Source organism: Lagopus muta, chromosome 2, assembly GCF_023343835.1.
Source record: "Lagopus muta isolate bLagMut1 chromosome 2, bLagMut1 primary, whole genome shotgun sequence".
NCBI classification, from domain to species: domain Eukaryota; kingdom Metazoa; phylum Chordata; class Aves; order Galliformes; family Phasianidae; genus Lagopus; species Lagopus muta.
The window spans coordinates 35,077,598-35,094,361 of NC_064434.1; the positions used below are offsets into that span (position 1 = coordinate 35,077,598).

Sequence of the window (16,764 nt, forward strand, 5' to 3'; positions counted from 1 at the left end):
GGAAAAGTCCTAAGTGAAAAGATGAAACAGATAAGCCTTTTGGTAAGACTTACTCATGTTTGCAGCAGCCAGCTGCCATTTTACATTTTGTTAAAGATAGGCTACCTAGCAGGCAGAGGTAACAAGTCGTGCCACTGAGGATACACTCAGTAACAAGAAGTTGATCATCTGTGTCGGACCAGGAAACTTTTGTTCCCTAACAAAGGGGAAGCAAATTACTAGCAGAAAGATATTTGTAACAGATTGGCTCATACATCTGTAGTGAAACGTGCAGTTTTGTCCCAGCGGTTGTTTTGTCTGCTAACAAGGTCTAGTTCTGAGACAGAACATTAGTCTCTATCTCAAAACATGGCTCATAAATAGTCAAGGACAGACACTAAGTACCTTTGATTTCACAACCACGAATGATGATGAATGAACACTGCAACCTGAAGTTTCTACAGCTCTGTGTAAATCCCAGCAGTCATCAACATGTTACACAATTTCTCTGGTTTATATTAACACATACAGGAAATATGTTCCATGGCTCCCATTCTACACAACGTCCAATTCAGTTACCTCACTTACGGTTTGGTCAGAGTGTAAGAGACAGACCCTGGCTTTCAATTGGACTGAGGTTTTTGTAATTGTTGGTGATATGTATTTTAACAAAAAAGATTGTACATATGAAGAATGGCCTAAAGGAGCATTAGTAAAACTTGAATTTTTGCACCCTAAGCATGACTTTTCACATGAGCTATTCAGCTCAGTAGAGCTCAACATCTTGTTTGTTTTAAAACAGACATTCTAACACTTACTGAGAATTAGTCCTTTGGTTATGAATTGCATTTGACAGCTGACCATGGATCACCACACTAAGGGAAGAACAGCTTTGTGCTAGAGAAGTTTATTTGTTTTACTAAAGCACGTATGAGTTGAATCTCGGTGAACAGATGTCAGGTTCTGACTTGGCATATCCTGTATTCATAATATGCAAGCCCGTTCTTTTTTACCACTGCCCATTTGTGAGGTTCTTATTAATATCAGTGAGAGCCTTAAATATGTACATGCCAAAAAAAACAAAAAACAAACAAACAAACAAAAAAAAAAAACAGGGAGACCAGCATTCCATCGAGCAGTACTCTTACTCTAGTATTTAGTTAATCTTTCTATGGTTAAAAGGAAAAACAACACAGTTTGCTTTCAGGAGTTGAATGTGTTTCATAAATATTGCATCACTTCACCATGCCACACGGCCTTTGGTATTCTATAATCCAGTTCTCAAGAGCAAATATCATTCTAGATACAAGGAGCACTGCAGAAAGCAGAGCAAGGAAGTAACAGCAAAAGAAGGTAAGAAGGAACTTAGTGAGACATTGCCAAGAACAAAGGAACAAATGATGTCAAAAGGCAGCATATCAGGTAGGCAGCAAAAGCTAGCCTATGCCAATATGTGCAGATGAATGTTGTAAACTTAAGGCAGAAAGTGAATGAAAGACAACAAGGGTAGCTGGAAGAGAACATAAGTGAAGAGTAAGAAAGAAGGTTGTTACCATGTTGTATGGTAGCAAGACTAAAGTAGTAAGCTACACAGCTGAAGCCAGAAGATGAATGGGATGAAATATTAACGCCGAGAACTAATAAGGCCCAAAGCAAGGATTTTTCAGGGGAAATGATAAACAACTGGTGTGCTGTGGAAAATGGTAAAGAAAGTGGAAACCATAATAAGTTTCAAAAAACTTTCTCGAAAGCTGATGACACTGGAGCAGGAGAGATGAAAGGCTTGTAGTTGCAAATCCCTTTCTCTGAAGAAGGAAATAAAACCAAACTAGATCCCTATCACCAACTGTAAATTGCATAGGGGAAGAAGCTGGGAAAATGGAAAATCCCAATTTTGTTCAGCAGTGAAGAACTCTGCTTTCTTTCCAGCTGAGGAGACGTCACTGGAAAGTCCCAGCCTGAAAAAAAAAATCCAGCAAGTAAACAAATTGTCTAGGCGGTGAAAACAGAAAGAGGAACAAAGTCAGATGATACTTTGACTTTAAAGGAGCTTATTTTCAAGTTAGCATTTCCTTGATGGCAGCGGTTCAAATTCAGACAAGAAAAATCTCATTACAGTGAATCTGGCCAGAAGCTTCACTAATGGTATGAGGCTAAGTCATTTATTAAATATGTAAGGCTTCAACTTCGGATCTTTTTTATTTTCTGCTACAGTGTACAGTCCAACAACCCCTGTGACAAACCAGACATTATTATTAGATCACTGCAAAGTTATAAATAATTATCTGACAACTTTGTGGATTTTTTTTTTTCTCCTGGGCTTATATGTATTTCCAGACAAGGAAGCTTTCCTTAACAATGTATTTCCTAACTCACTGGGCACGGCTGTTTGCATTATAAGCAAGTTTAATGATGGGAACTTTTCCAGCATTGTCCATCAAGATAATAAGGAAATAAGGAAAAGACATGGCCTTTTCTTCTACTTAAAGAAGAAATTGTTGAACAAAATTTTGGGATTGTCTCAATACTGCTTTTCTGCTTTCCCAGTTAATTAGCATTGATGCATTCTGAGCCAGTGTGCACGACAGCAGAACCCTGCTAGCAAAAATCAGATAGCAGTTATGAAAGTGTTGCACAGACTGTCATACACCCAACCTTATCAATATTAAACTAAAAATGTAGGATTTTATTTTCTTTACACTTTTCTCACCAGGATTTAACACAACTGCAGAGAACCAGCTCTCATGCATTATCCTTGGTAGCCAAAACTACGATTCTTTATGAAGTTGCCAACCTAGTGATATCCTCACAGACAGGGAAAGAAGGTCGGTTATCAACCTTTGGGTCAGAGGGTTGTGTTTGGTTTTTGTTGTTAGCTTTTGTTTTTTCTTTTCATTGCTTCTAGTGTGTGTAAACAGTAGGAGAGAAACAACTGCAGGAAGGTGTGAGATGTTGATTCTTTACCATTCTTGCTGTTATCAGGTAAGGACATAATTCTATCACTGTCATGGCAGGGGGTAGGAGGATTTCCAAGGTGGAAGCCCAGAGCCAGGCCCACTTCTGCTACTTGACCTTTGAACAACACAGAGCAATGATCTTGACAGTTTTCATCAGCCACCAAGCTGGAGCAGCAATGCGAAACCCAGGGAGTTTCAGTTCCTGTAGCTGATGCAATAACAGTCTTAGCTTTCTAAAGGAGAAATGGAAAGAAACTCCCTCTCATGTGTGCTTTTACATACATTGCAGAAAGGATAATTGATGATATCCTTCCTGGAAGAGGTGAGGGTTGGGACAGAAGTAGGGACAATCTTCACAGAAATCATTCTAATTTGATTCTTTTTCATAGACTCACAGAACGTACCAAGTCAGAAGGGACCCGCAAAGATCAACAAGTTCAGCACCTGGCTCTGCACAGATTGTAGGAATGTCTCTCAAAGCAATTTCCTAACATTAAAAGTAAGCTGTGGCAGGAACACGATGAACATGCCAATGTTGACCAAGATGACATACTGTGCAGTCTGACAGTAAGTCTTGCCTTACGATCGATAATACCTATTGCAAAAGCCTTTGTATTGAAGACTTGTTTTCACAGTTTCAGATAACACAGTTTGCTACAATAGCTAATCTAGGACTCTTCTGTAAAAATGTTGATAATTTTTAAGCATTCAAATTATTTTTTCTGTCTTCTGGTAGCAGAGCCACGCTATCCAAAATCATTTCAAAATAGATGCGTCTTTAATACTGAGACATATTTTCTTCAATTTAACTAATATGCTGCTCCCAATTTCAGTTCCACATACAGAATCACAGAATCACAGAAACACCAAGGTTGGAAAAGACCTACAAGATGACCCAGTCCAACCATCTACTTATCACCAATAGTTCTCACTAAACCATATCCCTCAACACAAAATCCAAACGTTCCTTGCACACCTCCAGGATCGGTGACTCCACCACCTCCCTGGGCAGCCCATTCCAGTGCCTGACCACTCTTTCAGAAAAGTAGTATTTCCTGATGTCCAGCCTAAATCTCCCCTGGCACAACTTGAAGCCATTCCCTCTAGTTCCACCACCAGTTACATGAGAGAAGAAGCTGACCCTCAGCTCCCTACAGCCTCCCTTCAGGAAGTTATAGAGAGCAATGAGGTCTCCCCTGAGCCTCCTCTTCTGCAGACTGAACAATTCCAGCTCCTTCAGCCGCTCCTCATAAGCCCTGTGCTCCACACCCCTCACCAGCTTTGTACCTCAGTCAGGAATAAGAGTAAGCACAACTGTCAATCAAAAAAATCCAGGCAGAAGACTTTAGGGCTGGAAAAAGTACTTTGTACTTCAGTATACAGTTGGCAGCAAGATACACAAAATATTTACATATATTTACTTACTGAACACATGGTACAATTAAGTAACATTGGAAATCAGCCTCAAAAGTGAAATGTCTGTGATATTCATTTCTGCTTCAGAGGAGTTGGGGGGTTCTGATGTAGTGAGGCTTTATCTGGTAAAACTTCTCTGAAAAGCATGGATTTGGGATCAGTCAAGAATCACAATGAAAGAACAAAAAGATCTGAATAAAGGAGAAACAAGCACACTTTTCTTAGGAAAAAAAAAAAAAAAAAAAAGGATTTCCTTAGTCAACTCTGAGTTGTCCTGAATGAAAAGAAATTAACAAACTAACCTGATTTCTAGTGGAGTCAGTGGCAGTTATCGGAACAGGGAAGTAAATTCTGGAATAGCCAATTCTGTACCTGGCTTTGCTCAGTGTTTGGCACGTCATTTTGTTGTTTTTCTTCTCTGACCTTGTCCATCTTGTCAGAACAGCAGTTCATTTGGCAGCTGATAAGGAACGTAAGGTCAACTGTAAAGCTGACTTGATTAAGCAAGAAAATATATGCAAATGTGTGTTAGATCTTGGTAAATCCAAACATGACTCTATCTGCTTAGTGACAGGTTAAGAAAAAAGGCTCTAATAACCTGAAAGCTAAGCTCAACATCCAAAAGCTGGAGAGTGCCAGGATTAACACAGAAGAGGCACACAAAAGCCTGGCCTAGGATCAAAAAGGCACTGTAACAATCTCCAGCTGCAGCACCATCAGGTTCACTGATGGCTTCCAAGCTGCACGTAGCTCACGAGCAGTCCAAATATGATTTCAAGGGCAGGGCTGGCATCAGAGCAGCACTGATATGAATGCTGCCAAGTGACACAGTTCTGCAGAAAAGGAAGCCAGGATTGAGAGAAGGGCTGCAAAACCACAGCAGCTCTGCATTAACATCCCAGTTCTGACTCGTATGGCTCAGAACAAATGCCTTGGTTCTCACTGTGGTGGCACAGAACAGGCTGGTTTCATTTAGCCACGCTTGCCACAGAGACAGTGAATGTGTGGTGCATGGATAACACAGGCACCTGGGAATGAGAACCACTTTGCTCAGCTGAGTCTGATGCTTGCACAAGTTGAAGCCTTCACACTGACATGAAAGAAGCAAAATATGCAGGCTAATTACCACTGCCTTCATGGCTGTGATTCACTAGTCAGCTCTTTTTCATCCCATGAATGACATCATGTTAGAAATTACTGCCTGGGGACCCAGACTGAAACTGGCCCTGCAATCACAGTAATGGGTCTCCATGCAGGTACAAGAACGGAGTTTAAATTAGCTTCAAATTATTTTACCAAATAAGAAAAGGAATAATTAAGATGTGAAACACTTCAACAACAACTAATCAGTAACAATTTCAAACATAAAAAGTAATTATTTTATTTCACAGACATAACAACTTCAGCAGAGAATTAGCATTTAACATAAATGACTTTAAACGAAAAGCTATTGAAAACCAATAGTATACAAAAATGTGTTTACTTTAAAAGCTTAACATTTGAATGAACAGAATGTAGCTGTACATGTGACTATACAGACAAGTCAGGTACCTCTCATCAATACTTGTAGAACAAGATCAAAATTTGGTCTTAAATCCTGATATACAAAAACAAACAAACAAACAAAAAACACAACAAAATGACTGCACCTCATGATAAACAATACCAACTTTCCCAAGAATAACACCCCAAAACTATCCAGATTACTGCTGTTCCTCTGGTGTGATGTGACCTCTGATATCTGCTAGGCCCCACATTCTCCTTTCTCTCCCAACTAACCTCTACTCTTTAACTGATAAGTCTTTTTCTGGAGCCACAACTACTCCCTAGCTGACATCACAGAGTGAGCAGGGCCTGGCCCATTTCCAGCATCCTCCCACTGTGCAGGCAGGAAGGCTGCATACAAAACACATTCCCTGCGCCAAGGGGGAGGCCGCACTGAGAGGCACAAAGTTGGTCACAGACTGCAAACCAGGGCAGTGAAAAAAGCTCACTGTTTTGTTACAATTTAGTATTGTGCGTATTTAGAAGCACTGTGTATCATCAGAGTTTTGGATGAGCTTGCAGTGGGGTGAGAGCTGTACCCACTACAAACCTTACCACTACAAACTTAGGTACAGGACTCGTGGTATTTTTGGATACCTTTCCCCCAAGACCTTTGGAGGACACTGCTCACACCAGCGACACCACTACACAAACTACAAAATGCAGTGATCATTTCTATATGAAATCTTGAATCTTGTTCCAAGCACATCTGAACCTAAACGGACTGCTGAAGTCTACCTGCATCAGAACCACAGCCAGCAGAGAACTTCTCTTAGGCCTCAGTGAAAATACTGGCAGCACAACAAAGTAACTTCTGCACACAGCAATGCATGAACAACAGCTTTGAGTGCACAAATTCTACTTAAGGACTTAGGTCAATCATACACTTGTGTAACACAGTGATGTAATTGTATTTCTCATCATTTTTCAGTGGTGTGCAGAGACAGGACAAGGGGCAGTGGGCCCAAATTGGAAAATATGAAGTTCCATCTGAACTTGAGGAAAAACTTTCCTTACTGTGAGGGTGAAGGAGCACAGGAACAGGCTGCCCAGAGAGGTGGTGGGGTCCTCTACTCCACAGATATTCAAGACCCACCTGGACATCTTCTCATGCGATCTGCTGTAGGAAACCTGCTTTAGTAGGAGGTTTGATGCAATGACCTCCAGAGGTCTCCCCCAGCCCCTACGATTCTGTGATTCCAATTAAAGAGACATTTCACAGTGATACCATTTGAACTTCCATGCTGTGAAAACCGCAGACACTAACAGACGCAAAGCATGTATTACCTGAAGGCCTTTATTTAGAACTTTGCAATTTGGCTTTTCTTAGCTGAATCTCAGTTCTGCTCCATGGATTTGGTGTTTGGCTACATACTTGAATTCTCCCATTTCCATCACTTATAGTTGTGTGCTGCGACACAAAGCTAGCAGTAAGAGACAGTTCCACCTATCAGGCACCAAGTCAGCCGCAAAGCAGCACGTATGCCTGTAAACATCAAAAAAGTATTCACAACGACTTCAAAGTTGGTCAGGCAGAATCACCAACGGTCGCTTTTAATGGAGCTCGGTCAGTTTTCCTAGCCCTCAATAAATAGAAAGCGTAAGGCGTGAGGAGTCCAAATTCTTTAATGGAGTTAAGCCGGGAAGCGCCGCGAGCGATATGCCGCGCTTCAGCTCAGCGCTCTCCCTCCGACCGCAGCTCGGGCCGCCCAGCCCGGCCCGGCCCGGCCCGCGGACAGCTCCGCGGCGCCGAGCGACGCGCAGGCCGCCATTTGGCGCCGAGAGCTACTTGCACAGCCCCTCGAGGCGCTCCAGCGTGCCCTTCATGTCGCGGATGCGCTTGGCCAGGGCGGGCACGGGCTGCATGGCGCGGTCCAGCTCCTCGCAACGCGCCACCAGGGCGTACATGGCGCGGATGCTGAGGTCGGCCGCCTCGCCCAGGCTCTCCACACCGTCGCGGTAGGTCTGGATGCAGCCGACGCTGAGTGCCGTCAGCGCCTGCAGCCCGCAGTGCACGTTGCGCAGCAGCTCGTCCACCTGCGCCGCCACCTGCCCGGCAAGCGCCACCACGTCCTGCAGCGCCCCCGGATCGATGGCGGGGATGGAGCTGCCGCCGGCCGCTGCCGCCGCTGCCGGCTCGCCCCGCGGCACGCCGCTCAGCCGGATCCGCCGCTCCAGGTTGTTGGCCACGAACTGCGTGAGCTGCCCCTCGCGCAGCACCGTTCCCTCCAGCTCCAAGGCGCTCGCCAGAGTCGCCCGCCGCCCCTCCGGCAGCTGCCGCCCCTCCGGCGGCGAACGTCCTGCCGCCGCTCCACCGCCGGCGGCCAGGCTCAAGGCCTCCAAGCTGCGGTCGTCCCGGCTCGCTCCCTCCTCGGCTGGAGGACCGGCAGCGGCAGCAGGCCGCGACGCCGGCTCCTCCATGGCAGGCCCGGCCGGGTACGCGCCTCCACCTCGGAGGGGGGCGCTTCGCCGCCTGTTTACGTCTCCTCCGATTGGCTGAGCGGCGCGAGGGGGCGCGGCCGATGCCGCTTGCGCTGCGCGAGATTGGCCGGTGGTGCTCAACGGGGGAAGCTCTCGTCCCTCCGCTCGCTTCGCATTTCGAGCCCGTGACTCGGAGACTGGGGCGTGCCCGTTGTTTGTGTCTGCCCGGATTGGGCGGCCTGCGGAAGCGGGCGGAGCCACAAGTGTTTGTGTCGCTTCCGATTGGTCAGGGTGGGGCCAGAGCGGCCACCGGTTCGCTGGGATTGGTGGTGCCCTGCGGAGAGGCACGCCGCTCTCTCCGTTCTCGCACGGCGATTGGCGGGAGGGCGGAAGGGGGCGTGCCCATCCCGTGTAACAACACAGGGCGCTGCTGGCTGCTCCTCTCACTCCCCCGCCATGTTCTCCTAGCAGCCGATCCGACCGTACCACCATCTGAGCCTATAAAGCCCGGGTAAACAGTCCCTAGCGACCCGAGCCGCTCATCCCTGCCGGGGCTCGACCCCTTCTTCCCTTTACAGCTCTGGGTACCCACGTCCCACCATGGTCACCACCACGGCGCCGCCGCCCTTCCTGACTCGAATCTCGGCGGGCACCGAAGATCCCCGGCGGCTGCCCTCGACGCTCCTCCAGCACCTCAGGCGAGGGGACAACAACTGTGAGAACCAGCCCAGCTGCTGCCTGGCAGGTCCGGGGGGCAGCGCGCGGCCCGCGCTGAAGAGAGTGAGGCGGAGGAAGGGCAAGATCCGGCCGGGCCCCGCAGGGCTCCTGCCGAGCCGTTACCAGCAGTTCCAGCAGCACCGCGCCGGCCTGGGCAGAAGGACGCCGCTGGGAGCGCACGGCCCGGCCGAACTCGGCGATCCCGTTGCTTCAACTGTCTCTGCCGCTCCCGGCTTCGCGGCGACCCCCGCCGAAGAGTCCCTCGCACCCATCCCCTCCAGACCCGCGCCCAGCAGACCCCTCAGAAAGGAGGTAAGAAGGGGCTCCGAGATTTAATGACTTTTTTCCCTTTCACGGAGCTCCGTTCCCCCCCCAGATTGGGGGGGGGGAGGGCAGCGGGCGGCTTACCCCCTCCCCTCGCCTTGTGTGCGTGTGAGGGGCGGGGGGAGGAGAGTTTCCGTTACGTTCGTTGGGGGGGGGGGGGGGGGGCGGGGGGGAGGGGAAACGAGTGAAATCGCGGTCGGCGATTGGCTGCCGGTCTCCACCAATGGGCGGCCGCCGCTGCACCCAGCAACAGCCGGATTTAGCCTGCTGGCTGCGCGCCAGCCGCCCCTGCGCGCGCAGGCGGGACGTGCGGGGGGCGCAGCGCCCCATGGCGGCCGAGCCAGGACGGTGAGGGGTCCTCGGGGGCTGTGGCGGCTCCGCGTCCCGGAGCGCGCTTAGTAACGGACGAGTTGTAAAGACGTGGGATAGCCTGGAGGGTGACGGCTCGTTGCCGTCGCGTCCGTTGCCACGGGCGCCTCTGGAATCCAGAGAGGGATCGTGTGCTGACGCGAATTCTTTGTCTCTTCAGTTCTTGAAGAACAAGATGGGAAAGACTGAGAAGGCTGCCACTCCCCACGGCCAGCCCGTTCACGGTTTACATCTGTGTGAACAACCAAAGATTAACAGGCAGAAGAGTAAATGTAATGTGCCGCTGACAAAGATCGCCTCAGCAAAAAAGATTGAGAACTTTTGGCAAGATTCGGTTCCGCCAGAAATCATTCAGAAGCAGGAGAAAAAGCCACTTAAAAACACAGAGAACTTCAGAAATGCCAAGTCCAAGAAACCCATCACCCTCACAGATGTGAACCAAAAAGAAAACTATGCTGGGGCAAAATTCAGTGACCCGCCATCTCCCAGTGTTCTCCCAAAGCCCCCCAGCCACTGGGTGGGGGGCACAGCTGAGCTGTCTGACCAAAACAGGGAGTTGATGGCAGTCCATCTGAAAACTCTCCTCAAAGTTCAGGTGTAGTTTCCAAGCTCTCTGAATAGCTGCAAAGCAAACTCCATCCAGGAAACTTACACATGCCTTGTTGCAAACAAAAAAAAAATTAAAAAAAAAAAAAAAAATTAAAAAAAAAAACCCACAAACGAAAGACTGTCAAGTCTTATACTCGCATACAAAATTCCTTGTATTATATTTTTTATGGTTGTGTAAATAGTGTACATCATGTATTATGTGTATATTCTTGTTCATACTTTGAGAGGTACATTTTAGTTTTGTTATGAAAGGATGTATTTTGCACTGCCTGATTGGTAGATGTCTTGTATATACAACATGGACAGTTTTAAGTGTGCGCTTGACACATGAAGACTTGACTTGATTTGCACAAGGTAAAGAAAATTCTGAACGGAGAGTACAGCTTTCTGATGTTAAGGTTCCAGATCAAATGTGAATGGTTTATTCATGCACTGCTGACAATAGTTCTATGTTCTGTGTCCCAATCAAGTACAAACATGGAATTTTCATACAAATGTGAATTTCTGCTTGGAAACAGTATCTGGAATTCCTGTTTATCTGTTTGTAACAAAATTAACTGGAATTTGAGTAGAATTCCAACTCATCGCGTTGAGCACTGCTGATTTCTTTTAAGAGAACAAAAAGGAAAAGAGCAGAGCTTTCTACCATAAATTTAATTGGTCACTAAAAAAAAATTAAATAAAACAATTTGGCCTCCCCTAAGTCATGTCTCTGTTTTTCTTCTCTCTCTCTCTCTGTGTGTGTGTGTGTGTGTGTGTGTGTGTGTCTTCAAGCATTTGAACTTAAATTGCTGTGTTGCTGCTTTTTTGTGTGCGTAACTGATACATTTTTTTTTGTCCTTGTCAGCCTTTAGTTATCCAAGTAACAAAGAGGTCCAGTAGCTTATAGAACGTTTCCTCTGTAATACATCAGAAGAGGTTCCATATCCTTGTTGAGATTCCTTATCCTTTTGTTTCTTTAAAACTGGGATTTTGAGACGGTTGGAGAATTACATTCGAATTCATGCTGCAATGCTCCTTAACAATTTCCATGGTAAGCAGTCACTGAATTCGTTGATACTGAAAGGCAGCAGTGGCTGAAAGAGGGCAAATGGAGCTTCCTGTTCTGCACTGATATTGTCTCCTGTTGGTGGCTGTGCTGGAAATTGCTTTCCTCTGATCTAAAATTCTTAAGAAACTGGGCTGCAGATTAGTACGACAAGGGTGTTGACATCATGAAGATTTATGACTACTTTCAGTATTTAAATTAGATGAGTAAATCATGAGATGAAAAAGCTTTCTTGAATTTTCACATCCACTGGAAAAAGGAGGAAAAAAAAAAAAAGAATCTTGGGCATTAGTTTATGAGGAAGTTTACGTGAGAGGAAAACATCCAGTCTGGTCCTAGGTAGAGCATTCCTTTTCTTAGCATGCGCAGCAGAGATTCAGGGACCAACTTTAGCTAGATTTGTATCAAGCGTTGCTGCTAGTTTGTATCAAGTGCTGCTAGTTCTGACGGTGTGCTCACCTTGTAGTGCTTGTATGAATTGGTGATACTGATTAACCACAAGTTCCAAACTCCATTGCTTAAAATGTAATGGAGATCATCTTTGCATTATATATTTGAAAAAAAAAAATCATTATAATGCCATTAAGTTACATAAGTACTTGCTCTGAACCAGAAGTTCACACAAAAACTTGGGAATACACCAGATATTTCCGTTTCACTAACTTTTAAAATATACCTGCATTAATTAATAGTGTTACATTCTTGAGGAAAATGTATGGGCTCCATAATTTAGCAGGTCTTCTGGCAATAAAAATCTCCAGTTTTAAATTGTCATTAAACAGTATTAAGACCAAGAGAAATGCCAGTAGAATCTCACTGAAAATGTGTCTAGCAGGCATTAAGTCCAAAGTTTACCACTTTTGGTGCATTAAGGGTTTGTTTGTTTGTTCTTTTTGCCTAATGCCCGTGAGGTGTGAAAGAAAATGCCTTTAGGAACTCCCCATAGTTTTTGCTAGTACTTAATTTTACAGCTGAACTCGTGATCTTACTGAATCTTGGTAACTAGCTTGACAAGATCCAGTTCCAGAAGATGTGGGTGGGCGTTAATTAAAATACAGCAACCTTTTTTCCCTGCTTATTACCTGTGCTACTGTCAGTCTCTTTTCCTCCCTGCCCTTTGGAACTGACGTCAAAATATTTAGTCTAAATGATAATTCTGATCCTACATGGAATTTGCCACCATAACTCACCTCTGTTTCTGCCTTGATTTGGTGTCACACATCCGGGGATTACAGAATTCATTTGAAAGCAAGTAACATTAGTTCTCAGCTCCTCAGAAAGTTCTTCAGAGCTGTTGAATGAGACTTCTGAACTCTAGAAAATGTTTCACACTTTGTTGGGTCATTAAGATTACAAGGGTAAGATAATGTGCTGTTCTTTACTCTTTTACCTCATCATTTACTCATTACACAGTGCGTAACTTCCTGAGTTGCCTACTGCAGTGATACTGATGGTCCTGTTACGATCTGATGCTTAATGTTGAAATCTGGTTCTTCAGGGCTTTGGATTGAATCCTGGTCAGTGGGCTGAAATATAAAACTCAGTTTACATGCAATATAACGCTTCCCAAGATTCCCTGGAAAATCAGGTCATAGTCATTGCATAGGGCTGCATGTTGCATATTCTTTATTTCTCACTTTATGATATTCTTAACAGGGATTTTCAATTTCAGCATTCACTCAGATCTGATGGATTTCTCACCCTGATTCCCTGAAAGCCAGGCATTGTGTTAGATGAACGCGCTGCTATTTGTTTTCAGACTTCATGAAGAAAAATATGACTGGTTTCTGTAAGACTTCGTAGTAACGTAGCCTGAAGTCTTCTTGAAGTGTGTAGCCTTTAAAGAAGAAAGCAGTCAGCCCCAGTGTGTGTGTTGTGATCGGTCATGTGGCTGCTGTGTGCAAACTAAACAAAATACTTATTAAATCTTCTGAATTCAGACAGAGTAGGGAATCCAAACTTACTGCATTTTAAATAGATAAAATTTTTATATCTAAAATCTTTTGTGCAATGCCATGCAAAACCATAGGGGAATCAACTGCAAGCTGAATACTTGTCATGTGGTGGTGGTCCTGAAAATTAGCTTTCATGGGATGTATTTGTTGCAGGATTTGCATGCATGGCTAAGTTTCAAACCAGCAGACACAGCTTCATTAATAATGGCTGACTTGGTGCTCTACTACAGCTAAAATGCTTCTATCTCCTAATGCAACAGGAGCTGTAAATCCCCCATGACTGGCTCCCTTACACTAGTACCCCTTCAAAGAGGCTGCTAAATCCTTAGGTAGCCTATATAAGAAACTGCAACTGTTTCCATAAATTGTCTTCTAGTCCAGCTGTGTTTTCTCTACGTACTGCCTTTTGCAGCAGTTCTTGTAACTACAGTCAGAGCTTTTGCTTTACAAAGCATTTGATGCATGCAGCACTTCCTGGTTTGTTTTTTTTCTTCTGCTTTACCCAGTTTTGAAGTCATACATAAAGGCTACATTATAGATTGATTTTCTTTGTAATTTTGGAGATGAATTAGGGTTTATTTCTGCACAGAGTGTCTTGGCACTCTTCCAACAAGCAGTTCCTTTACTTTCATTTACAACTTCATTCCTTCTGTTTTTTCATGCAACTTCTGGTTCTCTTAGAATTTTGGTTTCACAAAGCATTCTTTAATGTCATTCTCATTGTGTATGTCTAACTATTTAAGGGGAATTATTTTCTGTTGTGATCTCTAAGGTTTTATGTTGTGGCTGATCCTTATCTTAAAAGGTCTAGGAGTTAATGAATGTTAACACTTCCTGTGGGGGGAAAAAAAAGGGATACTACTTTGTTGAATAGGAATCGTACTCTATTTTTAATAAGCTTGCTGATTTGATAGAAAATATTAATGAAAGGCACATCTATCAATTAAGAAGAAATATATGACATAATTAGAAGACCTTAACTGAAGTTATCAGCTATGTAGAAGCTGTTAACTTTTTGCTTTGCATTTAGAGTGCAGAAGAATGTGATTGGAGGTAGGACAGGAAGGTCAGGAATTCAGCTAAATTTGAAACAAAAGAAAAGTCCTGCTCAGGTATTAATGTGCAGAATGAATTCATCCTAGCAGAGGTAGCATTTCTGAAGTCAGCATTCTTCTATATCTACTTTCCTGTGAGATGATAAAATCACATTTATTTAACTCCCAGAAAACAGGTCTTTAGATTTTGCTAAGCTGTAACTGTACTAAAAAAGCTGCATGGACACTTCTGCTTAAAGTTAGCTACGTGCGACGCATATGAGGCTTAAGTGCCACAGGCACAGTCTTTTATTTTGAGTGGTTCATAAACACTTTTCTTCCATTTGAGAATTACACTGGTTATATGTACTTACAGAATATGTTGCCACTGCTGGGTGAACTCATGTGAATTCTGTAGTTTATACCAGAAAGAGTTACTATTTTGGATTCACAGGCTTTTCTTGTATTTATAGGACTTATTCTAAGTACTTACAGGGTTGTAGTTCAGTATATGGTTGTATATATTTCAAACAGTAGTGTAAAGATCATTGCCATTTTGTCATTCTTAAGATCATGAAGCATGAAGTACTGAGGAGATGCTAGTTCTATGAAACCTGTCATTTGCTCCTGTGTAACAAAGTGCTGTGCCTTCATCAGCTGAGTCTACAAACCTAAATTTTCATGCATGATTTACAAGTGATAGTAATGGCCATCAAAATATAAATCACATAATCTTTTATTCTCTGAAACAGGACCTAGAGCTATATTCAGTAAAAGGACTTTATATAGAGAGACAGACGAGCTGCCTTCTGCCTTTTTCTCATCACTTGAATCTTGTATTCTTTATTGCCTGCTGACAAGAGAAAGAAAAAGGTGTGCTATGGTCTAAAATAGTAGATAGCTTGATCTATGTGATTCACATTCCTATAGCATGAAGCTTATGCAAGTTGCATTTCTAGCATCGGATTATTCAGAAATTGCATGTTAGCATATTATGAATCCCAACTGATGATTTTAGGAATTGATGCAATAGCAAATCAACAGGCTGCATCCAAACTCTGGTCGTTCTTTCAATGTAAGCAGTAAGGAAAATGCTGATACTTTTTTTTCCCCCCGTGCTAGAAGTGATAAAAAAAATATCTGATGAGAAGTGAAAAAAAAACACCCTGAAAAACAAGGTCAACCAGGAGATAAGAAAGAAGCTACATAGATGTTGGCATTGAACTGCATGGAAATGAAAGATATATAGAGAAAAAAAGATTACCTCCAAAGATATCTTATATTACTGCAGTTCTAGGGCATTTGACTGAAGCGGAATGCAATTTGCTACCAGTTCTTTGGAAGGCAGCATCAGCTGACAGGTCTTATGACTGTCTGATCAGTACCTCTTATTCATGACTATTAACTGCATCTAAGTGAGGTGTTCTTAATGGCTAGCAACCAGTTTAAGTATCGCAGGATGCTCTGCAATAAAACGTACTGCTCTCAGGTTTCCATGGTTTTTTAGATTAATTTTAGAAGTGGTCAGAGAAGCCGTTGACTTCAGATGCTGTGTTCTTTGGCAGCCATTTCATGCCATATTCTTTGTAAAAGGAGGCATGCTACCTGGAAAAGCAGCACGTGTTTGTGGTATTTTGGCTCATGGTTTCAAGACACAAGGACTCCACTGTTCAGTGTAGGATCACTTGACTAAGAAGTCTAGAACATTGCAAGACTTCACATACAGACTTTACTCTCTTTTTTTTCTTTTTCTTTTTTTTTTTTTTTTTTTTTTTTTTTTTTTTTTTTTTTTTTGTGATGATTTAAGGGAAAGAATGTGACATTTTTTGGTTTATATTGCAGTTTTGATTTTCCAGTTATTTTAGCAGAAAGAGATGAGTCAGATATTTAGACTGCTGCACTATCATGTGAGTTTACAGTTGAAGCACATATGTGGGTGACAGCAGCCTTCCTGTTTTACAGATGGAAAAACAGTTGTAAAGAAATGAATATTTTGCTGAAGATCCTCAGTTCACTAAGCCAGAAGTAGAAGCCATGTCTGACGGTCAACTCAAGGTTTTTCTTTGCTAGGATGCTTCGTTGCTGTGTGATATGCAAGTCTCTTTCCCCGCTGTGTAGTATGTTACAATGCAGTGAATGTAATGCTCTGCTTTGAAATGTTTGGCAAGTAGCCGTTGGTAGGGCTGGTGAGATAAAATGGGCTGTGTTTATGGTTTGCGTGGTGGAGTTACGTTACATGATGACAGTTTTATTAATCTGCACTTGGAAGATTACTTTTATTTTCTCCACTCCTATTTTTGATGCTTTGATACAATATCTAATTCATACACTCCATTTTCATTTCCAGCTTATCCTCTTTTTCTCTTCCCACAGCCACCAGTTTCTGCATG

The 16,764-nt window shown here is 43.6% G+C and overlaps 2 protein-coding genes across 2 annotated transcripts; one reads left to right on the forward strand and one right to left on the reverse strand.

The window, feature by feature from the left end:
• Nucleotides 1-7,178: 7,178 nt before the first annotated feature.
• Nucleotides 7,179-8,810, reverse strand: BORCS6 (BLOC-1 related complex subunit 6). The gene is given in 3 exon segments (XM_048937825.1): nucleotides 7,179-8,351; nucleotides 8,353-8,477; nucleotides 8,480-8,810. Coding segments are annotated over 3 exon segments (1,125 nt in total). The 3' UTR covers nucleotides 7,179-7,682.
• Nucleotides 8,811-8,918: 108 nt separating this feature from the next.
• Nucleotides 8,919-11,040, forward strand: PNRC1 (proline rich nuclear receptor coactivator 1). Its single transcript, XM_048937829.1, has 2 exons — nucleotides 8,919-9,347; nucleotides 9,889-11,040. The coding sequence occupies exons 1-2, from the start codon at nucleotides 8,919-8,921 to the stop codon at nucleotides 10,327-10,329; spliced, it is 870 nt and encodes a 289-aa protein (XP_048793786.1). The 3' UTR covers nucleotides 10,330-11,040.
• The last annotated feature ends 5,724 nt before the right edge of the window (nucleotides 11,041-16,764 follow it).

Bases quoted from the DNA above. Each gene is read 5' to 3' on its own strand.
- PNRC1 (XM_048937829.1), top strand. From the start codon at position 8,919: ATGGTCACCACCACGGCGCCGCCGCCCTTCCTGACTCGAATCTCGGCG. The intron at 9,348-9,888 runs GTAAGAAGGGGC...TTGTCTCTTCAG, and splicing joins GCAGACCCCTCAGAAAGGAG to TTCTTGAAGAACAAGATGGG.